Source organism: Hoplias malabaricus, chromosome 4 (genome assembly GCF_029633855.1).
Source record: "Hoplias malabaricus isolate fHopMal1 chromosome 4, fHopMal1.hap1, whole genome shotgun sequence".
Classification (NCBI taxonomy): Eukaryota; Metazoa; Chordata; class Actinopteri; order Characiformes; family Erythrinidae; genus Hoplias; species Hoplias malabaricus.
In genome coordinates this window covers 34884791-34910644 of record NC_089803.1, presented here as the reverse complement: position 1 = coordinate 34910644, position 25854 = coordinate 34884791, and the positions used below count along the sequence as shown (strand labels likewise).

At 37.6% G+C, this 25854-nt stretch overlaps 2 protein-coding genes across 4 annotated transcripts; both read left to right on the top strand.

Moving 5' to 3' along the window:
• The first annotated feature begins 1293 nt into the window (after positions 1–1293).
• On the top strand, positions 1294–13105 carry LOC136693874 (cingulin-like protein 1). Of its 3 annotated transcripts, none has more exons than XM_066667096.1 (19): positions 1294–1449; positions 3146–4199; positions 4448–4542; positions 5094–5190; positions 5391–5492; positions 5644–5792; positions 5935–6070; positions 6227–6439; positions 6699–6905; positions 7265–7369; positions 7737–7889; positions 8423–8593; positions 8960–9112; positions 9577–9666; positions 10739–10822; positions 11488–11612; positions 11943–12009; positions 12324–12487; positions 12621–13105. In XM_066667096.1, exons 2-19 carry the CDS (start codon positions 3159–3161, stop codon positions 12700–12702), a joined length of 3234 nt encoding a protein of 1077 aa, XP_066523193.1. In that variant the 5' UTR covers positions 1294–1449; positions 3146–3158; the 3' UTR covers positions 12703–13105. The 3 variants fall into 3 exon arrangements, with proteins under 3 accessions (XP_066523193.1, XP_066523192.1, XP_066523191.1); XM_066667095.1 differs by having other exon boundaries at positions 4475–4542; positions 11943–12051; positions 12621–13103; XM_066667094.1 differs by having other exon boundaries at positions 11943–12051; positions 12621–13102.
• Positions 13106–13306: 201 nt separating this feature from the next.
• Positions 13307–21132, top strand: aqp9a (aquaporin 9a). The gene is made up of 6 exons (XM_066667097.1): positions 13307–13504; positions 13676–13802; positions 15533–15670; positions 16004–16122; positions 18659–18876; positions 20045–21132. The coding sequence occupies exons 1-6, from the start codon at positions 13427–13429 to the stop codon at positions 20247–20249; spliced, it is 885 nt and encodes a 294-aa protein (XP_066523194.1). The 5' UTR covers positions 13307–13426; the 3' UTR covers positions 20250–21132.
• The last annotated feature ends 4722 nt before the right edge of the window (positions 21133–25854 follow it).

The window sequence follows — 25854 nt, the reverse complement described above, 5'->3', positions numbered from 1 at the left end:
TGAAGCAGATGTAAGCATCAGGTTCCAAAGTATGTACATCCACATTTGAAGAAGTGCTACATTGCAACAGCCTGCAAGGCTGCAGAGCAAAAATGAAGCCCCTTCCCCCCCAGACCAGATTAAAAAAGCCAGACTGCCATTTGCAGCTTATCACCTGGACAAAGACATAGCTTTGTGGAAGAGTATTCTCTGGTCAAATTAAACTGTTAAACTGTTTCTTTGTCATTATCAGCGCTACATATGCAGGAAAAATGATGAGGATTTTAAACCCTCCCAACTGTGAACCATATAGTTACCAGTGTCATGTTGTGGGCTGTTTAGTCAGGAAAAGGAGTCACTTCAAAAAGTAGATGGCATTATAAAGAAGGATGTTTATTTAGAAATACCGAAGCAACACTTCAAGGCATCAGCTTCCAGCATGGCAATGAACAGATAGGAGCGTAGGCGATGACTAATTGCATATTTATATGTGTACTGAATAAAGGCAAATACCACTTTCATGGCATAAGGAGGCTTCTTAATCTGCCATTTTAAACATAGACGAGTTTTTGGGTGTTAAATCTATGACTGGAGGGGAACTTTAGCATTTTTAATTTGGAATCTTATTTCCTATTATCTTTTAATTATACATTGTTTTGTCATTTGGTCAATATGCCAAGCACAGTCATTATCAGACAACAAAGAGCAGCGGGGGACGTTCTGGATAAGTGTGTGTGTGTGTGTGTGTGAGAAAGAGAGAGAGAGAGAGAGAGAGAGAGAGAGAGAGAGAGAGAGAGAGAGAGAGAGAGAGAGAGAGAGAGAGAGTTAGAGAGAGAGAGTTAGAGTTAGAGTTAGAGAGAGAGAGAGAGAGAGAGTTAGAGTTAGAGTTAGAGAGAGAGAGAGAGAGAGAGAGTTAGAGTTAGAGTTAGAGAGAGAGAGAGAGAGAGAGAGAGAGAGAGTTAGAGTTAGAGAGAGAGAGAGAGAGAGAGAGAGAGAGAGAGAGAGAGAGAGAGTTAGAGAGAGAGAGTTAGAGTTAGAGTTAGAGAGAGAGAGAGAGAGAGAGAGAGTTAGAGTTAGAGTTAGAGAGAGAGAGAGAGAGAGAGTTAGAGTTAGAGTTAGAGAGAGAGAGAGAGAGAGAGAGAGAGAGTTAGAGTTAGAGTTAGAGAGAGAGAGAGAGAGAGAGAGAGAGAGTTAGAGTTAGAGAGAGAGAGAGAGAGAGAGAGAGAGAGAGTTAGAGTTAGAGTTAGAGTTAGAGAGAGAGAGAGAGAGAGAGAGCGTCTCCTGTTGGCCGTTCGAGGTCCTGCGTATGAAACTTGTAGGAGTGTCATCAGTTGAGGAGGACTCCCTCGCTCTGCAGCTCAGACTTTCTCGCAGCCCTGAACTCGATAAACCTGACCATGAGTAAGGTCCTCTAGAGGAGACCACGGTCCCTAACCGTGTTCGGAGTCTCTGAAGCTGAGTTTAACACTGGTGAGTTAATTTCTGCACTTTTTTCGCCGCCGTTATCTCCGCCTCGCTGAACGCGAGGAAAGTGTAGAGGGAAAAGTAACTGCTAACACCGCGAAAAAAAGACTTCAGAAAACCCGTAGGAATCAACCAGCTCTGTAAAACCATTATAGGCGGGTATAAGGACACAGGATATCACCACAAAGCCTCTCCCCGACTTTTATTTTGCTGACATATGTGTGTGAAATACTGAGTCATCGGAGCTGTTCATTTTCTCATGTCAAACGTCCTGCAAACTCCGTGAAATGTAACCCACCTGTGAGAGACACTTCACATGACCACGGACAGGTCAGTGCTGTCGGTCCTTTTGTAACAGGTGTGATTAAAGCTAGACGAATATAAGGTAAGTCATTTTTTTTCTTCGCTGATGGGAATTTGAGATAATAGGGGAACAACCTACAACAGGACTAGGGAACATCACTCCTAAATGTGTGTTTTTAAATACATTAATGGGGAATTCCAATATATTTTTTTAAATGTCTCTCTATTTTGCATAGTTTCATGGTTTAAATAAGATGTTTTTAATATTCAAATGGATGTTTGTAAGTTGCAAATATTCCAGATTTAATAATAGCATACACTATCTAGAACAGTGGCTTCATATTTATAGCTATATAACAGTTAGACAGAATTAGACCAACTTGAGACAGCCAAGCAGTGAAATATACAACACAAAATTAAAGCCAGACCTCCTTGTTACTTCTTGGTTAAATGAACTGGCCCTGACCCTCTTTTACAGAAAAATATTGCATTTCCACATAAATAGTTAATGCAATTGCAAAAATGATCAGGAAATGTAAAAAATCACAATTATTTATACAACGGTAGATAAAACTAAAACATTCGGAGTGATTTTTTTTGTGGAATGTATCACTGGTAGAAACTTATTATTCATAAAGCTATTTTTTATGACACACGACATGACACATATAATAAGTCTTATTTGAGCAGGCATTATAACATTTAGTTTGCTGAGATTGACTGAAGCAGTACTGGAATAAGCCTTTATAGATATTAATGCAGGTATATCCGTATAAATGATGTTGATAATGACAATAAGTCATTATCAAAAAGTAGAGGAAACTGTTATTTTGCCTTGTAGCACCCTGCATACTTCCATTTTCAGTGGAATAAATGAAGGGCCAAATCTTTAGTGAAGTATTGTCTCAAGCAAATTGTTGGAAAGAATTACAGCTTAATTCCGGTTATTTTATTTATTTATTTTTTTACAATGTAGCATACATGCAATTTTAATGAGTTGATTTAAATTAACAAATGAATTACAAGGAATTCCCATTTAATAGCATCCGAATACTAGTGAAAAAAACCTGACTCAGGCTCTTTTTTTTCTTAGACAGATCCAATTCAGTACTGATGAGGACTGAAGTTGACTGAAGGAGCTTGAAACAATAGCACACTGTTAAAGTACAAGAGTATTTGTGTCCAACTAGATCTCAGAGTTGGAGCACTGCTTGGTTTCTCTCCTCTCGTTTTGTTGTATGTAAGTGCAGCTGGATGACATAGTAAAGCTGTACTATTGTTCAACAAGATGATGTAAAACTTTGTCAGTGGTTGCTATTGTTCTGTGTCAGTCTGGTTAGAAATAGATGCACACACAATGTGATATGAAATGAGGCTGAGCCTATTCATTGTTTTTCAGCATCTCTTATATCATGGAGGATCCCACAAAGAAACAGAAAGTGGAACTGCATGGAAACGGTGGGCTTCAGGAAGGACACCAGGGTGGTCATCGACATGAACAAACGCAGGCCTCTCATACTGGTGGACCAGAGTCGTTTGGGGTGAGGGTACAGGTACAGGGCATACATGGCCGTCCATATGTGGTTCTTAATGGGCAGGGCACATCCTCACAACCTCCTGCGTATCCAGATGTCTTCTATGTCGATCAGCCCTACCAAGAGTATGTTTCAACCATGAATGGTCGAGGCTCAAGTGTCCCAAGCCCTGTAATAGATCACAGGTCAATAAGGCAGATTCACACCACTTCTCCAGAGGTTCCAGTGTTCACTAAAAACCCAGGCTCTCCCTTACTAAACTACCAGAGACACCCTGAGCTCCTCCAACCATATGATCCCAGGACCAATAATCTGGATCTACAAGGCTTTCACCACCATGCTAATAATATGGCTGACTCTGACCCAAAACATTATAGCACAAACTCTCCGCATGCCCATGCATCTACTGTAACAGTTAAAAGAGCCAGGATCCCCTTGCCTGGGGCAGGGATGGAAAGGACTCAAAATCCAGCAGCAGAAAGTGTACCTAGCCGCCCATCACACATCGTCTGTAGGCTATCCGTACCTGACCGTGGCGATGATCACAGACAAAGGATGGGTAGAGTTAGACACAGGAACCAAATGGTCTTTAAGGATAAGCGACGGTCACAAAGTCTTGGAGAGTCTTCCAGAACAAGTCCAATTACTGCAGGAGTATGGGAGATGGATGAGGAAGGTGAGGAAACAGGTGCCTCGCCAGCCTCCACACAATATGACACCCTACCAAGGCAAAAGACAAGAGAGAGCATATATGAGGACAATATTAAATCTCTAACTGAAACTCAGTTTGAAGAACAGCAGAAGGGAGTGGTAAAGCCATCAAGATTAAGAAGAGTTGTTCATAGAATGGAGAGGGGAAATCTCTCCAGATGTTTTCATCAGGGTGCTGAGCACTCAATCCCAGAGAGGGAGGCCCAGGTAAGCTATTGTTTGCTTATAACAAATTGCAGGTTTGTTATCGTCTAGCTCCAGTGTGTATAAAATTATAGCTATGCAGTATATTCACGGATTTTGCATGTGATACCAGGTTTATAATACACGGACACTGTCTTGACTAACTTTATTCTTAATGGTTATCTGTAGATTTCTTACAGTCTGGCAAATAAATAATTGATTCTTGCTTCAAAACAAGCTTTTATGTACATTGTTATCTGTTCGTGAATAAGGTTACCCCTGATATTTTGAAAGGACAGCGGGAGCTTCTAGAGCAGCCAGATGAAGATGTCACTAAACTAATGCTGTTCAACTATCTCAAAGAAGGGTAAGAATATAAATATCCCAAAAATCACATTAGTAAATGCAGTCAGATTTATAAGATAGATCGGGCAGTGAACTGGTGGTTTTTATCTTGTGAAAATCCCTTTCCGCTAAGCTTTAAAGCCTAGTCTGAATCTTTTGATGATGAAAGTTGTGGAGAGCTATGCTCTTCAATAATCCTCAGATAACATGATGTTATTTCAGCTGGCTGGGCTCAAAAGTCCCAGGCTATGGAATGTAGCAATGTCAAGCCCAAATCTAAAAGCCCCATGTTAACAGTTGAACTCCTAGAGGTAATTTAGATTGGAGAGATCTGGAAGAGTGCTCTAAATCTCTCAAATAAAAAAAAAGCAAGCTATAAGAATTAATCACTACAATGAGTGGAAGATTTCAATTTCCCATCTAGATAGTATTGTACAGTTACAAATATTAGACTCAATGTCCTTTAAGCACCAGTAGTCTAGGTCTTTCTAAAAAGCTAAATATTATGTTTAATAATAGCAAACAACATCTTGATTTCAGTGTTTAGCCATGTACTTGCACATTGGTTTACAGGAGTGGTGAGAGTGATGACATCACCAGGCAGAAGGTGAATCTGCTTTTTGAGAAGGTCCAGATGTTGAGGTCGTGTGCTGTCCAGAATGTGGAGGAGGTGAGGGCTGAGGCTATCACTGACAGATCAATACTCAGGGATTTTACAACCTTTAGAAAACAAGCAGAACAATTGCTCTAGAATTAAACCTGTGTGTGCTAGGTTATTGCACAGAAGCTTTTTGATTCTAGTTGTCTCAAAAATATACTTTTATTGATGCCTGATTAAATAATTGTTAATACATTGTGTTTTGTGTTTAGCTCTCTAACACAGTGGATAAAGTAAAAGAGCTCCAGGACAAAAAAGCAGCACTGGAAAGTGAGGTTACTAAGCTGAAACAGCAGTTGGTGGAGGAAATTAAGGTAATTTGGCCTGAAGAAAAGGGCAAATAACAATAATAGTCAATTTAATCCAAAATGCATGAAGATACAATTGTGAAGTTTTGGCCCTAATTCAAACAAGTACTAAATGCTAGAATGTTTTTTATATATATTTATGTATATTTCTTCACAGAACCGAGAGAGCTTGTCAGAAGCCAATGAGAAGAGCACAGAGGAACTGAAGAGGCTGCAGGACAAGTTAAGTAGGAGTGAACAGGAGCAAGTGTCACTCCGCCAGCGACTCACTGACATGGAGAAAGAGCTACAAGACTCGCTGGAAAAGTAAGCCTTTTTAAGCCAGACTAAGCTTAGGAGATAAAGCAGTTTTATTTGTCATGGTTTACATATTTGTTTTTGGATTCATTTATTCAGATGCTGTGACCTTCCTAACTATTGCTCATCAGTGCTGTTTTGTATTTATCAGACTCTTACAGATGAAGAGAGAGCGAGAGCAGACCCGGGCTCAGGCGAAAGGTTTGCAGCAGCAGCTCTCAGAGATGCATGATGAGTTGGACAACACCAAGAGCACAGAGCAAGGGGAGAGAGAGAGCATTCTACAGGTGAGGGACTCTAAGAGACTAATAAGTGAATCCTTCTCTTTTTATCTTTTTACTTAATTCTAAACAGTATGACATAATGTTCATATTTAAGCCTGGTTTTACTTTTACTTCTCTCTCTCACTCGGACTCTCTCTCTCACTCTCTCTTTTCTGTTAGGAGCTAGCCAATTTGCGAATGGAGTTCCAGGAGTTGCAGCATGTGCAGGAGGAGCAGGAAGAAATGCTGCACTGGAAGGAGAGGGAACTCACTGCCCTTAAAGGTGCATTAGATGAAGAGATCTCAGTCCATACTCAGGAGCTAGAAACTCTGAAAGAACAACACAAGGAGGAGGTGCAAAAGCTACTCAATACAATTGAAGAGACGAAAGAGGCAAGTATGAAGCATTTAAAACCCTGAGGGTTTGATTTACTTTCAGTTGGAGACAGTTTATACATACAGCATATGTTCATTCAACAAATAAATGGTATTTATGTGATATGTTTTAGAACAACAAGCATATTTACAGTGCCCTTACTCAAATTGAATCTGTTCCATAATTGGATTTGTGACTTCAGCATTGCTGCACTTCCTGCTTTGTAACATGTAGAAATAGGTTTCCATGAGTGACAGAGTCTTCTCTCTCTCTCAGGACGTGGAAGCTCTGGGTCAGGAGAAATTGGAGGTAGAGGCTGAGGGTGGAGTGAACAGGGCTCAGGTCCAAGAGCTCACCCGGGCTAAAGAGCTGCTTCTTAGTCAGGTTCACAGCCTGGAGTCCCAAATCACCACTCTCAGCAACGTCATACGGCAGGCCAAGAACCAAGAGACTCAACTCAGAGAACATCTGGATGAACTGATGGTAAGGAAGGAGGGAAGACATATTTGGGAGAAAATGAGGATGACGATGAATAAAGACAGAGAAGTTAATAAGAGGCTAAGTATAAGAAAATAATGTTAGTTCATTATAAATTTCCAAGCTGTGCAGTTCTGCACCAATATTTGTACATTTGGTAATAGTAATCTGAATTCCTGCTTAAACCAACGTTTACTAAAATAAGCATAGTTTACAGAGAGAACATCCCGGATGGATTTGATATGGTCTTCAGGCCCATGGCGTTTTAATGGGATACCTCATATATAGAATTTGTCATTTCATTATCTGTTTTGAACCCATTGCTTATCTGAGTGTCTCCTTTTGGACATTATCGTGTTATCTAGGATGAAAAGCAGAGGCTTGAGGAGGAGTTTTCAGAAGTGAGACAGCAAGAAGAGGACATGTGTGCTGCTAACAGAGCTTTGACCAGACACCTGGAGGACACACAGGTTAGACCTGCAGAGGCATAATGTGCACGAAATACTTTTATACCCATAGCCACATTTAAATATTATACACAAGACATAACCTTTTGCCATAGGTTTTTTTGTCATTGTGTTTTTGTCATTATTTTGTTGTAACCTCTGTTACAAATAATCTCAACTTATTCAGGCTTGCATTGATAGAATATATCCAGCTCACAATCAAGCCTGTAGTCTTGAATTTATTTCTACATTTCAGGTTATTGTAAATAGCCTAGAATTTAAGACAGTGTGTTGACTTTTGTGCTTCTCCATTGTATTCAAATCTGTTTCATGACTTTTACAGAATTAGACAAGGTCAGTTGTTGAACTTAAATCCATTACCTGTTTGCAGAGTGAACTGACCAAGCTAAACCATGAGCATCGGCAGCTAAAGGAGAGATTGAAAGAGGAAGTGAGACAAGTGGAGGAGCTTAGGAAGAGCAAGAAGGAGCTTGAAGATGAGAGGAGGAAGCAAGACAGAGACTTTGAGAAACTGCAGGAAGAGGTAAGAGGAAATTATGTGCAAAAAAGAGTTGCTGTTTCTTTTACCTTCAGACATTCCTTGTATGTTCCTTTGTATGCTTGAAACCCAAAAGTCTGATTCTACTGACTTTTTAAAATGCATTTTACCCATGTGTTTCCACACACTGCTACAAAGTTCAGTGCTATGAAGCACCCCACATCTTTTCAAACTACAGGTTTTGAAATAGTATTTGACAGTTCAAAACGTTTGGAACACTAAATTCCCAGTCTTTTATATGAGTAACAGATGGTCATTACGGTTAGCATTGTGCTGGGTAATAGAAGATGTGGGAGCATAGCCCATACTCCCTTAGATTCTTGGCTATCGATGACCGTGGGATCAAGTAACTCAAAAACTCAAATCACTGAATGACAGTTTCAGTACTTTATTATAGACTACTCATGACCCTGTGATTCCAAAGAATTTTTTCTTATTAAAAGTCTGTTTATATATATTTATAATATAAACCGTTGCACTCACAGCCTCATCCAGTCTTTCCTCCTCTGTCTTTGTAGATGAATGCAGTGCTAATGGGTTCAGAAAGAGAGACTCAGAGATTGCAGGATCAAGTGGATGAAGTCAGAGATCAGAGCCTGAAGGAACTCAATGTTCTGCGTATGCAGCTAGACAACACACAATCCGAACTGGAGAAGCACACATACGCTGCGCAAGAATGTCAAAAAAAGGTGTTGGATGAACTCACACACATACACGGGTGTGGTCAGACAATAGCCATATGGTACCAATTATTGAACCCGGGAGTAAAATAACTGCATTGCTTCCAAAGAAAATGAAATGAAGTAGAGCGAAGAAGAGCATAGTAAACAATCAGGGATTGAGGAATCTGTTTGGTTTTAAAGACAATAAACAGGATTGCTTACTGAGAGATTCATAATACTAAAGTATGTTCACTGGCAAATGACTAGAAATAGCCAGTAATATGTGAGTTTACAGAAAGTATGTAAATATTACTTATGTTACATTGTCTACAGTTTTGTGCTCATTACTTGAGTGTGTTATTAAAATAGTGTTATCTTTGTGTGTGTGTTCAGCTGTGTGAACTGGAGGCTGAGTTGGCTCAGCGTGAGCGTGAGTTGGAGCAAACAGAGTTAGAGTGTAAGCAGCTTGAGAAAAGAGTGGAGGAGCTGCAGGAGTGCAGCAAAATTACACAGGACGACAGAGAGAGACAAGTCAAAGCCATGGAGGTACTCACCACCCTCACACAGTGGGGTCTAAAAGTCTTTTTTTTTATATATATATATATATATATATTTGGAAATGAACAGTTGTACCAAATTTTTTTCAGTTGTACAAAGTATTTTAAGGAATGTAAATCAAATAAAGTACAACGACAGAAGAAATACTCAAGAGTCAGCACTTTATGTACATAGCTATTTAAATTTGTGACATTACTTATGTGAGGGCCTTTGTTATATATTTAACCATTATGCATACTGAACTATCACACCCATCCACACAGAGGAACCTGCACTCACATAGCCAAACACATATGCACCCACACAGTCGTCGTATTCTGATCTGATGGCAAAATAAGGCAACAGAATAGTAGAACAATGACTTCATACAAGCAAAAGGTCATATTTTGCTTATTTGACCTTATTTTGCTGTGGGCTGATTTTACAATGTATGTACATCTGGGTGTGTTTAGACACGTGTGACTCAGCTGCAGGAGGCTCTGACTGAAGAACGCAGCAGTGGAGACTCGCTGATGCAAAGAATGGAAAGAATCAGAGATCAGGTGCAAACTCAGATAGTGTGATTGTACCCACAAACATCAATGACCTGAACACTTCAGATACATCATATTGACTAATTCAGATGTAAGACAAGTTAAACTTCAGCTACGTACAAACAAGATCTGTTTTTTCCTCAAACTTACCATTCCATCTAAAAAGACGTGGAGCTTATGAACGTAAACAAACCAGAGAACAGTGTTTCCCCACAATCGTATACAGTCCCCTTTTAAATGGGGTATCTTTAAGTGAAATCATCTGTCACCAAAGCTGCAAACAATTCTGAGATAAGTTTCTTTGTAATAGAGCATCCCACATCAAACCATTCTGAGTGTTGATATATCATTGATTTAAATATTTCTAAAGCTCTAGTCTGTCTTCTAAACAAAAGTTGGTTTACCTTAAGCTAACGTTGAAATTACTTTTCATTGAGTATCCACAAGGAACAGAGCATGTGACCACAAACTGAGCCAAAATGCTTCACTAAAAATTTGTATTTGCTTTTAAAATAGAGTACAGTCAGCAAATAAGCTCTGAAATACTGGTTTTTATACGAACAAACACAGGCTCACATATCACTAGATAGGTTGATTCAACAACAGATTAAGAAGTGGAAATCCCTCCTTTTTTTAGTTTTTACTGTTTTTCATTTTCCCTCTGGCACATTTTTTTCTGTCTTGTCTGATTCTAATAGACAGGAAGAACATGGGGAAAAATTTTGTTAATTGCTAACTGATCTGAGTTCAGCAGCTAATGGATTCAAAGCCTCTGACCCCATTTACGCCCCACCTAACAAAGAGTAGGGACCATAGCTATTTTTGGTAACCACTCAGTGTTGTCCTCTAACTAAAGCTCCTCAGTTAAAACCTTGAAGTTTGATGAGTGGAGCTCTGTCTGTAATGATTATAAAGGATGTTAATTCTTTCTCAGTCTATGCTTTAAAATGAAATCTTCACTTTTCTGTGGGAGCATGTTTTTTTTTTTTTTTTTGTATAGTTTTGATTGCTCTGGTAGTTGACTTTTTGCTGAACTGCTTACATAAGAGTATGTATGTTTACCTATGTGTACCTCTGACAGGTAGAGCAGGTAAGAGGAGAGTTGCTGCAGGAGCGAGCTGTTAGGCAGGATCTGGAGTGTGACAAAATCAGTTTGGAGAGACAGGTAATTATTCTAATTCCAAGTCTATGCAAAAGATTGACCATAATAATCTGCTCATTTCTCATAATGGTTTTGTTAAGTTGAATCCACTCACAAATTTGTAGCAGCTTCCTGCACTGAAGCTAAAAATTGCATAATGTGTACTTTTACCATTTGAGAGCTTATATCACTATAGTTTTCTCCTGTTTTCAAAAATTATTTTGATCTAGTATGTAAACAGCGTTCATTTTTTAAATAATTCCTACTCCTCACAATTCTATATCGTCTATATATGGAATGTAAATTTCTAGTCATGCCAGATGTTAAACACTAAAACATTTAAACACGTATGCCAATGCAGCCTAAAGCAGTTAGGCTCTTTCATATTTGCTAATCTTATGGGTTTTAAAGACGAGAATATTTCTTAAATGAGGCACAATTACAGTTAATTGTAACATTAACATGTTTTAGATTCATGACAGAAAGAGCTAAAAACAGTTTGCAAAATGGTTATTTAAAAAAGCAATTATGAATTTTCTTGTTGTATGAATCCACACACATTTAACTCAGGGCAAAATAAAGTATTATTAGAATAATGCAGGATATGTGCTCTACAAGTACAAATATGGCCTGCTCTATCACACTGTAAAGCTGTATATATAACTGTTATAATTTTCACTCTGGTCTAGAACAAAGATCTGAAGAGTCGAGTGTCACACCTAGAAGGCTCTCAAAGGTCAGGTCAAGAAGGGCTTGTGTCCAAACTGGAGTTTCGTATCCAGGAGCTAGAGGAGAGACTTCTGGAAGAGGAGAGGTGTGTGATAATAAACTGAGGACTGTAGTAATACACAAACTTATAATGCTTTGAGAAGCTTTTTTACATTATTGTCTTTTTATTTTTTTACTTTGGATTAGATACTTGAACCATAGTTGATAATTAGATTTCATGTGTCCAATCTTATGAAAGAAACAGACATACAGAAGAAACATGAAAAATGTCAGGGCTGATCTATTTAAATATGGCCTTCATTATCATGCCCACAATGAGGCTTTCAATTTAGATTTCAGAGGATGTGGAATTTTTCTTGTGCACCCTTTGATGCATTTTAGAGTTTCTTATGTTTGTGCCTTATTTCATGAACAGAGACAATAACAATCTGCAGCAGGCTAATCGCAAGCTGGAGAGGAAGATTAAGGAGATGACCATGCAGGTGAACGATGAGCAACTCACTCTGCAAAACCAGAGGGACCAGGTGACAGCCAGTCAACTGTTTACCCAGAACACGGTTCACACCCAAAACGTAAAAATAAAGACCATACAGAGGTCTTATAAACCTAAAGCACAGGCTTACAACCTACATCTAATTTACATTTCAGGTTGAGCTCCTCTGTTATCAGTGTTTTGTTTTTGTTTTTATAAAGACACATTTATAGTACTCTTACTAAGCTATCAGATTATAGTGATGTACATGTGTATGTATGTTCCATTAGTAGAGCCATGATCTATTTAAACTGCTTTTTACAGCTGACTTTGCGACTGAAATCACTCAAAAGGCAGCTGGATGAGGCAGAAGAGGAAATTGAGAAACTCGAGCATAGTAAGAAGAAACTCCAAAGGGAACTGGACGAGCAGCAGGAGACCAACGAGCAACTTCAGAGCCAGCTCACAGCCCTGCAGAGTGAGCTCAGGTAAACAGTATTAAATACAGGCCACACTCATTTCAAAAGCATTTTCATAAGAGGCAAATAAAGTCTAATACCTGTTGGAATTCTCTTCTTGGATAATTATTCATTAAAATGTCAATAATCTGCGTGATTCTAGGCGAAAGAAGAAACCGGTTCTGAAATGTCTGGATGAAGATGATGATGATGAAGAAGATGAAGGGAATATGAGCTCAGGCTGAAAGACTGTAGAACACCTAACAGTTATTACTCCATTGCATTATTAAAGTCATTGTTTGTTCAGCATAATTTTAATGTGAATTTATGTTTAGCATAATTTAACAGGTCAAATAACCTTTTCACGTTTTTCGTATGCATCATTACCATTTTGAACTTGAATTGTGAACTGATCTGAGACTAACCACCACGTTGTTACTGTAGTCTTCTGCCCCCTTCTGGTGACATGAAGGAAGAGTATTGCTTCAAGCATTTTACTTTGAGTTTTTATACTACCTAATGTTATTTTACTAAACTCAGGGAAAAGTCTAATTAAAGTTAGGATCTTTTTTTTAAGCATTTCTATTTGACTTTTATCAGATGATGTAAGCTCTGTGTCAACTGAATACATTTGAAACCATATAAATTCAAGAAAACGGAATATATTTGTCAAAGATTTATTTGCATCAGTTATAGTAACTGTGTTGGGATACCAGGTTATTTCTTCTGAATATAAACTAGTAGTTTGCAGTTTCTGGATCTAGTTCCTTTGACCTACCATCCAATAGGATGAGATGAGGCAGCTCTAACGGATCGATAACCCATGCTAGGACTGCTCGACCCTGCCTGGGTTAGGAGGGGATTGTTAATGTGGCTGAGCTTAGACCTAGTTGGACAGTCTGTGTTTGACTGGACCCAGGAAGAGTGTGTGTGCCTATTCCTGAGAAGGAAAGTGATCAAGACAGAGCCATGAAGCAACACTGTGTTCTTAAACATGGCATTTTTAAAGAATTCTTGGCGGAATTTCTCGGGACATTTGTGCTGGTGGTAAGTACATGGACTACTTGAGTATATGTTATGGATGTATAAATATACTGAATACATTCCAGTATGTTAGCTGTAGCAATGCATTTACTTGCATTACATATAATGTATGGAAGAAATTTGAAAGGTGATCTTTTTTAGTGATGTAATTGTGTCTTCTGTCTCTGCTGTTAGTTGTTTGGCTGTGGATCTGTTGCTCAGACAGTCCTGAGCAGGAACACTCTGGGCGAGTCTCTCACTATTCACATTGGCTTCACCACTGGACTCATGATGGGTGTCTATGTATCTGGTGGAGTTTCAGGTAAACACAGCAAACAACTTAAAATTATATTTATGAATTTGAGCTTAGCAAATAATCTTCAAACCCATCTTTTAGCTTAATCACTTTGGGTTCCACAGTCATAAAAGAGACCTTAAATCAGACAAGTCCACTCCAGAATGAAATGTTACGTTTAAAAACTATTGTTGCATTTGTTTCTTAGCCTCATTAATTTCCCTAAGATCTGAAGTGATCCCTAAGTCAGCTGTGAGGCATCTGAATGTGACTCGTTGGACATGGCTGACGGGATAATACTGGGATAGTTCGACTTAACAGCCGGATTAACTTCAGTCCAAACAGTAAATTTAGAACAGCGTACCAAATGCTGAAACGTGCCCCCAGTTGTGGAAGAGTGAGCTAGAATAGCAGGATCTCAGAAGACTAGTGTAATCCTATCTATCTGTTATCACCTATTATTGGATATACTATTGATAAGTAATCAGGTTAAAGTATCAATTTAATTTTATGAGATGTATACAGACACACCTACTGTAAAATGTTGAGTGTTCAGCTGGTATGTGGTGTGTGGGGGGTGGCCAGCCTGCATGTGGCTTTGGCTGAAAACATGGTCCATGTTCATACCCCTGAAACTGCTTCTTGGAATCATCAATAAATCAATGAATGTCATTGTCCACGTTACAAGCAAAATTATGCAAGTGTAATCAGCTACATATTATGCATGTGACCAAACTAACTGGTATAATACTACATAATATACACACAACCCACACATTTTACAGCTTAACTGTCTTTTTGATAGTTTATAATTATATTAGCAAATATGTATGCATACAGTATACTGATAACTACAAGAAATGTGTACCATCTGTCTTTCAGGCATTGTTGTTTTATGGATCAAATGTATTATTTTATTTGTTTACCTTTTCAGTTTGTAAGTTCATGTATATGCTTCCTGAGTGATTCATTGATTTATAAGGCCTAGTCAACCCTTCTCTGCTTCTCTTTGGGAGGTCACATACAGCCTGTGGCGAATTGGACCCAGCATTCTGACGGCCACATTGATCTACACACACTCACTGCATGTGCTAAATTATGAGCCACCATCGTCAGGCATGCCTTTACTGACATAACACAGTAAACATTAAACCTAACATTTCAACCTCAGATATACCCTTCAGTACCACTTGTCAACACAGCAGACATATGTGAGAGTTCAGTGTGTTCACCCTCTAAATATATAACAAGTCTTTTTAGGAGGTTTGCTTGTTTTTTTTTTAGGACTCTGCAGCAATATTTTTACAGATTATTATTTTCTCAGCTTTTTGCTATCTCAGCTTTTCACAATACAAGTCAGTGTTGTTGAGGCCTTGGCTTTCAAGTGGCCACTTGAATGTTGTGAGAAGATTCTTGATCTGTGTCCTTCCTCTCTGCAATGGCTTCTTAAACTGTACACATCCTTTCAGATCCATTGCGTTGAATTGTTTTCCCACAGTGATAAAAGAAGACAGAAGTAATGTTTATTGTTATAAATTCGCAACATTTTAAGTGGTTCATCAGGTGTTGTAATGGGTCCTAGTAATTCTTTATTGGTAAATGTTTCCAGATATATCTCCTGAAACAATATTACATATGTTGTGGCATTTTAGAAATATTGGAACTATAACAAATGAATAGTAGTCTCTGACAAACCCGCAAAACCACAATTATTGTTGTGTAGGCAATTTTCTGTTTGTTTCCTTTGACAACACCAGGAGGTCATCTGAACCCAGCCGTGTCTTTGGCCATGGTGATACTGGGTAAACTGAAGATCTGGAAGTTTCCCATTTATGTCATTGCACAGTTCCTAGGTGCCTTTGCTGGAGCAGCTGGAGTTTTTGGGCTGTATTATGGTGAGTCAGTTTCATGCTAAATATTCTGCTAAATATTACTAGATACCTGTCTAAAGTATACAGGGTCCAAGTCATTGGTACTATGATACTATATGTACATGCTGACACACTCAGACACAAAGTTAATATATATTCTCATTACAAATCTTTGCTCAAGTTTAAAGATAAGTACCTAGGATTATTTAGTAAACATCTCAATCCTAATGTAAATAAAGCTATCAGCATTTAGTACATGAGTAATGTTACTAATAGCAGTGTTTTGTTTAAACATGACACAAATAAAGGGTCTGCCAAGGTTGCCTTGCATGTATAATAAGCAGGGTGTTTCCACAGACGCCTTCATGGATTTCACCAGTGGAATTCTGTCAGTGACTGGCATTAATGCTACAGGACACATTTTTGCCTCTTACCCCGGACGACATCTCACAGTACTTGGAGGATTTGTTGATCAGGTAACTTAAGTAAACTGTGGACAATGTTTAAAAGTACAGTTTTACCAAATTAATTTACAATGTATGAGCACTAATAATTGTTATCACACCACAGTCCTCATAGTGCTAGAATTGTCTGAAAATTTGGTTTGGGTTTCTTCCCGTTTCTTAATATATTTTTGGAGATATACGTTTATAAAAATGGGTCATATTTTAGAGATTTGTCACAATGAAAAACTGAAAGAGAATATAACAATTTTTGTTAGAGATATGTAGAGTGATGTGTTTTGGTCAGTTTATTTAACACTTAATAATGCCAGTTAATATCACCAGCTCTATTCTTGCCAGTGTCAGTCCCTGTCAGAATGAGCCGTTTAAGGGCTCTGTCACTTTTACACCAATAAGCTGTTGCTGGCCATGCCCCACTCATCCCATGTTTACGCAGGTGAGGGGTGGTGCCAGGGTGGTTCTAAGCAAATTTACCTATTGTGCTGTCACAATAAGGGAGCCATCCAAACGGCTCTTAGAAGCATATGATTTCTGACACCAAAATATTTTAATTGACTCACAGAAAACGGATAGGTGTATTTTTTTTTGCTTTTGGAGTGTTTATAGGAGCAGTAGAGACCCAAGCGGAAATACAAAAGCATGCAAAAAGTTTTGCGTAATATGTCCCCTTTAAACCTTTTGCATATCACAGTTTCTAAGCCATTCCCCCCTACAAACTCATGATCAAGGATCTAGTCTTTCCTTGGTGTTTCATCATCTCAATTATTCAATGTGAAAGGAATCACGCCTAATAAGGAAATCACCACAAGTCAGTCTGAACATGTTGAACTGAGGGTGTCTGTGACTAGATTAAGAATGTGTAGACCCTCCTTAGTCACCACATCCATCTCAGTTTAATTTCAAATCCTGTATATCAAATATGTTCATTTTTTGTGACTTTACAAAAACATCTACATGAACCATAAGCATCTACTTGTGTAAAATGGAGCTGATTTGTTTATAATCTTTTTTTTTTTTTTTTGCTTATGTGGTTGTTATAAAGGGGATAGAGAAGCATCCAGGTTAAAAGGACAAAAAAGGTGTGATAACTGAAATAATTTGAAGATAACCCCAGAAATACAAAAAAATTAAACATCAAACAACTGAAGATTAATACTGGAAGAAACATAAAAAAAATGAGTAGGATTGAAAAATAAAAACAGATGGACCTCAGGTAACACTGAGCAGACAAAGAGATGAAGGAGACATGGATGGAATGCAATGGAGTAACATAAGAACATGGCAGGAGAAAAACAAACAGAGGGGAAAGGAAATATGTTGATAGGAGAGAACAGAACAGAACAGATCAGGGCAGGATTGTTACTGTTTGTTCTGAGTCAAACACTAGTACAAAGTTATTCCATAGAAACTGAAAATTTTGCCATAGAGTAACACTATGCAGCACTCACAACTCTAGTGCCAACAAAACAAAGAGAAAGTAATAGCTTTTATGTTTGGAACTAACAGGTACAGACATATTAATCCATTTAACCACAGACACAGTTCAGGTTAGCAAACGTTTTGTTCTGTTCTTTAGATAATTTGGCTAATGTGCATTGATTGGCTTCTTTCTTCTCTGTACATCCACCAATTAACTGATTTTTAGATCACAGTGACCTACTTCTGCCTGTTCTATCCCAAACAGGCATGTAATTGTGTTAAATTGAGCACAGAAGTTTACTCTAGGTTAGGAACATTCAGAAATGAGGTTCCTGAGTTTTCTCAACAGCTGTTTTTCTAGTTTTTCAATTTTTGCCTTTACTAAGGATTCTTTGATAATTTGTTCATCCATGGACAAATGCGTAGCAAAGGGAAAATTCAGCCTAAGTTTCATTTAGAGCATTTGTCAGATGCTCTCATCTAGCCATGCTTCAGAGGTAAGCTAAATCAGCATTACTCTGTCTTTTCCATGGATAGGTTTTTGTATATATGATGTCTGTGAAGGGACAAACACAGTCTGCTGGGTGGAGAATAGAGGTGTTACACATTACACTATGCAAAACAGTCTAGAAAACATGAGAATATTTTTGTTACCGTTTTCCATTTGTAATGCAGGTTGAATTTGAAACTAAAAAGTGCTTTAAATTCACAGATTATAAAATACTTGTGGAGACCTGGAGTGTTTAATGGAAAAGACAATGGTACCATCAGCATTTATTGTCTTTATATGGGGTACAATGGTGTAGTGGGTAATACTGCTGCTCTCTACCCAGCAGAATGTGGTTTAGTTCCCTACTCAGGAAAGAACCAAGAGTCTTACATCTAGATATGACCAAAGTATGGATGTATACAACCGCAGCTACTAAGAAAACCATTAAATCTTAATGTGTCATGTCACTTTAGTGTAATTTGCTCACGTACATTCTTGGTGAGATCATACAGTAAATATCTAGGTGTCATCTAAAAACAATTTAATTGCTGTGACAATTGCCTTCCAGACATTGGCTGGAGTCTCAAGTCAGACATCATATGTGTGAGACTAAACTGCTAATATACTTTTCTGCTACAGGTGATTGGAACAGGCATGCTGGTGCTGTGCATCCTGGCCATAACTGACGGCAAGAATATAGGAACTCCCAAAGGAATGGAGCCTTTGGCCATTGGCCTCATCATTCTGGGCATCAGCGTCTCCATGGGAATGAACTGTGGATACCCACTGAACCCTGCCAGGGACCTGGGGCCTAGACTATTTACTGCAGTGGCTGGCTGGGGCATGGAGGTGTTCAGGTAGCACTCTCAAGAGAGCTCTTACCCTCTTACTGGAAAATAGTCACATTATTAATCACGTTATTTTCCAAATATGTAATCAGCCTTTGATTATATTTAAGTTTTTAGCAAAAAAACCTACTTTGTTTTTATAAGAGACTGAGTCTCTTGATTACACTTCTAAAATTGGTGGCTTATAGTGTGTATTATACTTTAAAATAACACAAAGAACATTTTTACATAGTGTATTTCACTCCTTGTTTTAAATTTAATAACAGTTTGGTTGTCTGGCACCAACACCAGTACACTAACAGATGCAAGCTCTAACTAGACTGGGATGAAATCGGGTGACAGTATTTCGCTCTGTGGTCTGTCTATCAGATTGTCAATTATGCGATTTACAAGACCGACCCAACAGAAATGCATTTGAAATATTTACTGGACTAATGCCAGTCTGAAGCTGCAGTGAGATTAGCATAGTTTCCCAACATATTTCACAGTATGCTCTGAAATAGCCTTGGCTTCTATGTGACAATACTGTCTGCTCTGACTTTCCTTGTAGGGGTACAGAGAGGTTGTTTCAAATGGACGTGTATAATAGCCTTCTAATGTAATCACAATACATAATGCAGCATGAGCAAACATTGGATTATAGTTTACTTTATATTAAAGTTAATACTGTAATGACAATGACAAATATTTAATTTTTACAAATGATGTAAAATTGACATAATTTTAAATTATGGTCTTTCTTTGTTTTAAACAAATATGTATTTTTCCTTAAACCTAATTTAAATCTAAGGTGGTTTTCATCTCTGTGCTTGTGTGCTCAAGGTGCACCAACTCTCAGCAAAGTGACTGTGGAGCATGAGATTAAAAAGCCCACTCTGTAGCGGATCTTCTACAGACAAAATTATGAATTTCATATTTTTCATCAAATTATCCTAAGATTTTTTTTTCTGTGAAAATTGATTAAAAGTAAGTTATGTATTACGAGACTGAACTGTGAGTCCACAGAGACTTTTTGAAGGCTCGGATGCAATTACGGCATTTTTAAGTATGCTCATGCAGTGAAGGCATGAAAGAAAGCATGTATTGTTTCAATAGTATGTAAACAATGTATTATTCATTCTAAATCTCAGTGATAACCCAAATAAAACAACATACATTTATATACTCTTCTTCACAGCACTGCAGATTACTGGTGGTGGATCCCTGTGGCTGGGCCACTGATTGGAGGAATCACTGGAGCTGTTGTTTACTTTCTTCTGATTGAGCTTCATCACTCTGACCACTCAGAGAAAACTCTCCAGGAGCCTGAGGAAGAGGAGGAGGAAGAAGAGGAAGAGGACAGCAGCCTGAAGGACAAATATGAAATGATCACCATGAGCTAAAGAGATAACAATTGACTTTGGACTTAATTAAAACGTCTCCCATCCCAAGGAGCTTAGGCTTACAAAATAAGGGCAATTGCATTTTTGTGTGTGTAGATCTCTGGTTTATAGTATATTTATTTTTTTGTTGGCTTTCACTTCAGCTCAGTTTCTCTCTCTTAGACATTTGTTCAATGTCAGGAAATAGGTAGAAAATTGATCACAGAAAGTGGACATCATTAAAAAGACCATAACGTTGTACTGTGCCAAAAGCATCTATCATTGGGGATGTATTTGTTATTGGCTTAAGTGGGAGACAAAGCACTAGGTACTTAAACATTAACAAAAGTATCCTTCCTGGAAAACAATGTCTTACTTGTAAGTAAAATGAGCAAGTCTGTACTCACCCTTTTGTGAAATATGCACTGTATATAGCCAAAGGATTCTGGATACCTGGACACCTGCTCATATATCATTTCTCCTGGAATCAAAAGTAATAATAGAGAGCTTTTCCAACTTTAGTGTAGTAACATCTAATACTCTTCCAGAAAGTCTATACTGTAGATGATGTGATGACTGCTGTGAGGAGTTCACTACATTCTGCAACAAAAACAGAGAGGTCAAGTACCAATGTTGAATGATTCTGTTTGGATTAAAAATGCCACTACTGCCCATCTCCAAGGTATTCTATGGTGCTCCTTCTCATAGTCTACAAATGGTCTGGACAGAGTGTATTTCCAAGGCTAAATGCATAAAAATCTACAAAAATAAAATGTCACTAGAGCAATATTGTTTTGGGGAATACTACTACTTTTTATTATTACATTTATGTAATTGTCCTTGATATTGTTATGTATTTTTCTTTCTGATATTAGACTGAGTAGAGGAATTATTGATTCAAATGTTAACCAAAAAAAAAACATAATAATAATATGATGTAATATGGGAAAATACATAGTGACATGGAAAAATGGAAGCTCCTGGAATCCCACTTTTATTTTTAAAAGACCTTATTTGTCTTTTTCACTAAGTTTCAGTTATAGAGAAAATACTTTTCTAAAGAAGCTTCTCCTATTTCTGTAAATGGTTAATTTTGTGGAAATCAAATCAAATCAAATCAAATTTATTTGTATAGCGCTTTTTACAACTGACGTTGTCACAAAGCAGCTTCACAGTTTCAAATAAACATCAAAGGTTTTACAGTTACTGTGTCATCCCTACTATTGAGTGACATTTCAGCTAGCATAACTTTATATCAAAACATGCTAAACTTTCCATGGTTTTAATGTTTTATGCGTGCTTTTAAACTATAAGAAATATATACATGGTCAAACCCAGGACATCACATTCCTTTGACCAAACTGACATATTGAAATAGGATAAATATCCCCATTACAGAACATTCGCATCTCTATACATAATTGTTTTGAATGCTCAGTTATTGTAATTTTACAGATAATTTGCTTTTATGTAACCACAAAGTGTAAAAATTGTTTATTGTTTTCACTTAATATAAAAAAAAAATGGACAGAGAAGAACACCCTCCCCCCTCCCCCCAAAGAAAGTATCAGTAACCTTTTCAGTCTAGTGATCTCAATCATGTTTTAGCAACAGTAAGTTATATAACAACCCAGAAGCCCAGGTGATCTTCATAAAAATTCCATACTGTCTTCTCTAACTCGACAGACCTCCTATTTATAGGTTGTGGTCCTTTCAAAAGTCCGACAATCTGTACAAGCCAATGTCTTCTCATGGACTTGGCCAGTTGAACTTGTTACATTCAAATCTATGGATTTCACTATGGCATCATCCTTTAGTGGAGCATTTTTAGGGACAACACAAACTATGAGGAAATGGGCTACTGTGTCTGATTTTACATCTACAAGGGGGACTAACAAGAAAGGTGTGTCTGGTAGAGTGGACAGTGAGTGGAAAATGTTTAAAAAGTCCTGCAGCACTGCTGTGTCTGACACCAAAACAACACACTCTAACACACACTGATTTCATCAGGTTGCTCTTGTTGCTGGAACTATAACTGTCAAGCAGATCCAGGACCAAGAACCATTGTGTCCAATCAGATGTAGCTCTCTCTGTGATGTCATTACATCTGCAGACATGTAAAAGAACCGTGAAGATTCAAACTGCAGTTAATCTCCCTTCCAGCTTCAGTATGGTCTGCACTGTTTACAAGCAAAATTGTATATTTTCTTTAATTTGTGGTACTACTTATTAAAGTGAAATTAAAATATGGCTTTTAGCAGGGCTGGAGCCAAAGATCTTAAACATCCGGGGCATGTGCTACATTCGGGTGCTCAATAGAAGGTTGTATATACCAGGTGGTTAAGTAGTAAATATGACTTCACTGCGTTCTGGTACTTGGCTGAAGATCCACCCACTGTACACACTATGTCTCCCAAAAAGTGATTTATCATTAAATAAGAACTAAACGGTTTTTGGCTGAATGTCTGAATATTTGGCTTTTATTTACCAAAAACATGCATACTAAATCTATTAAAATGCATATTTGCCATTCTCTCCTGGGGAAGAAGTAAAAAGTTCTCGTAAACTTGTGTATCAGCTAGAATCCCTAGTTAACCAGTGGTAAATACAGTTTTGTCCTCTGTTCGGGTGCAATTTACAATTTTGAAAAATGGTATTTCCCAGTTTCTGACGTGTCCACAACCATGCTCATTTGCAAGCTATTTGAGACAACAGAATTCCTAAACAAATCAGTATATTAGATGTGTAAAACATAATAGTTGCTGACTAATTTCATTTCTGCCCCTAAAAAGATGCAAACGTTGTCTGAGGTCCAATTTAAATAATATTGGTAAAGAACAAATTTGGCATTAAACATGCATTTCTATTTTAAAACCTCCTGTTATAGTTTGTTGGAGCAGAGTTCACAGAGTGAAATTAAGGATCCCAAATAATGCCAAATATATGGGTTTTCAAAAAGTGTCAAAATGAAATAAAATCAAATAATACCAGGACAGATTCCAGGTAGGCCCTGGACCCCCCGCGACCCTAAATTGGATAAGCGGTTACAGATAATGGAATGGAAAAATGAATACCAGGACAACACACAACAACAAACTGATCCTGATCATTGGAGAACAAAATAAAAAGGAGCTAAAACATTGTAATAGTAGAACTACAAAAGGCATACACATTCCAAACATCCATTTTAAAAACACATTCATGGCTTGCTTTGCATTATGCTTTTAATTTCGTTCTGTGTAGAAATGCAGTGCAACAATTAGAATTAAGTTAATCATACAAAAATAATGATTATTTACATTTTAGTTATAATTTTTGCCATTCATATTTGATCTATCATTAATATATTGCTTATATTTCTATCAGTTAGCACAGTAACTTTGCCATCTATAACTTATTGTCAAATATATTACATAAAAATTAAAAATAAATAAATTTCCATCTGTGAAATGTCATCCACTGTTTCTTAGGTTTACATTTTGATATAACATTTAAAGAGGCACAAAAGTGGCATTTCTCCTGTTTCAGTGGGTCAGAATAAAACTTTTTGGTCGCTTTTGCAAAGTCAGACACAACTTACAAGCCCCAGTTGAATCATTCCTTTTCAAAAACCTTCTTATGTCCATGTTTACTATCCACCACTGCTATTTCCAGGGGAAGAGGTAAAGGTTGTGATATACGTCACATCTTGTAAACTCATGTTTCATTTAGAATCCAGAGTTCACCAGTGGCAAATATGACTGCTATTCAGATGCAATTTACAAGGGGGAAAATTGGTATTTCCCAGTTTCCAACATCACTAGAACGCAGCATTGCCAAATATATGTAATCTGCATTGCCAAATATATGTAATCTGCATTGCCAAATATATGTAATCTAAATGCCTTGCCAAAACAGACTTTTCATGGGAGTTCAATTTGATTAATTCAACTCAGCAAGCACACCATATTTATGCCTATGCCATCTAAGTGCTTAGTTAGTTCATGTTTCATTTTTTCCCAGACACCCTTATATCTCTTATCTTTTACATGCAATGTCACTTAAGCCTTATTTTTGACAGGACTGTCATGCATATTGTTGAGACAGAAACATAATTACTGTTATTGAGCCAGGAATGTTGTGATTTTTATTTGCTGCTATGATTGATACATGTTGCTGTATGTACAGATAATACCTGAATCTCATCTGAATAAAAGAGTGAAGAAAACCTGCTGGCAGAAAAGAGACTGATTGGAGGTATAGAGGAGTGAAATCAGTTTAAACTTTAGGTTTCACAGGAATTATGTAAAACATTTAAGGATTCTATGTTCCTCTGACATGCTCCTGAATGGTCAGTGGAGCTGGGAGAATGGACAGTGAGTGTAGAAAATATCACTACTTGTTGGAAACAACTATTCATCCACCTATTATACATCCAATCATACATCCTGCAAACTAACAGGGGGGAACATTTTATACTAAAGTCAGCCATTTTTCTCCTGTGATGAACAACAGGCATGTTTTGTTGAATTCAGAGAAAGGGGGTCATTTTGTGAGACAAGCTTTTAGAAATATTTTAACCAAAATATGCCATGTATGGACAGAAATGGCACCAAATGCTAAGAATGACCTGATTGTGATTTACTAATTTTATGAAAATTAAAATTGGTATGTACATATTTTTACATACACAAATATAAAGTATACTTTTACCAGAATACAGACTTGGCTGTTTACTATATAAATCCCAACCTTGTTTCTGGGGCCTGACAGTAAATGGTTGAGGGTAGTAAAAACATTCCTTAAATGAGATAAGAACATTTTTACCCTCTGTCCTACATAGATGCTCTTTAATTCATTGGTCAAACTAATAAACAATTTAATTCAGAATGTAAACAACAGCTATGAGAAGGCATGTAGTCAAGTGCATGCTTTAATAAATTCAAAGCATAGGTGTTACTCAATAGCCATAAAATATCTGTTCAGTGTAACACTGTAACAGATGACAAAGTACATGTGCTTTGTTTTCGAAATCCTCCCCAAGAGCGCAGAGTGCATTAGTTAAGAGTTTGTGAGTCCACTTTAAACATCATCTCTAACAGTGAAAGGGATGAGAACCTATCCATGACTATCATTACAACTGCTCAAGTGGCAGCTACTCTATACTAGTGTACCACTGTTTCACAGTCTAGGGTGGGGGGTCTTTAAACCCTTGTAGCCTATGCTAGTTCTGAACAAAGTGACTGGAATAATGGTGGTCACCATTAATAGATGAAATCTACAAACTTGTTGATGTTGTGCTGGTGGGTGGATGACAAAGGGGACGCAAATATTACTTGTGTGTATCTCCTGTATTAAACCTGCCTGCATATGTTCTGATCCATGGCTTGGACTTTAAATCACTTTCCTGGGTTTGCCCTGTTAAAACTCTTTCACAGACTCACTAATATAGAAATCTTTGCTGCTCAAAGATGCAGTCAGAGAAATCTGGCACAAAATGGTCTGTGGTTGTTCTATTAAGAAAATGCTCCAGCTGTTTATACTCAGCAGCATGTGCCTAGACAGCCACAAAAGTGCTGACTTGTTGAGAGGAATTACATTTACACTGTGGAACACTCTCCTTTCAACATGCGGAGGACGAGTTTCC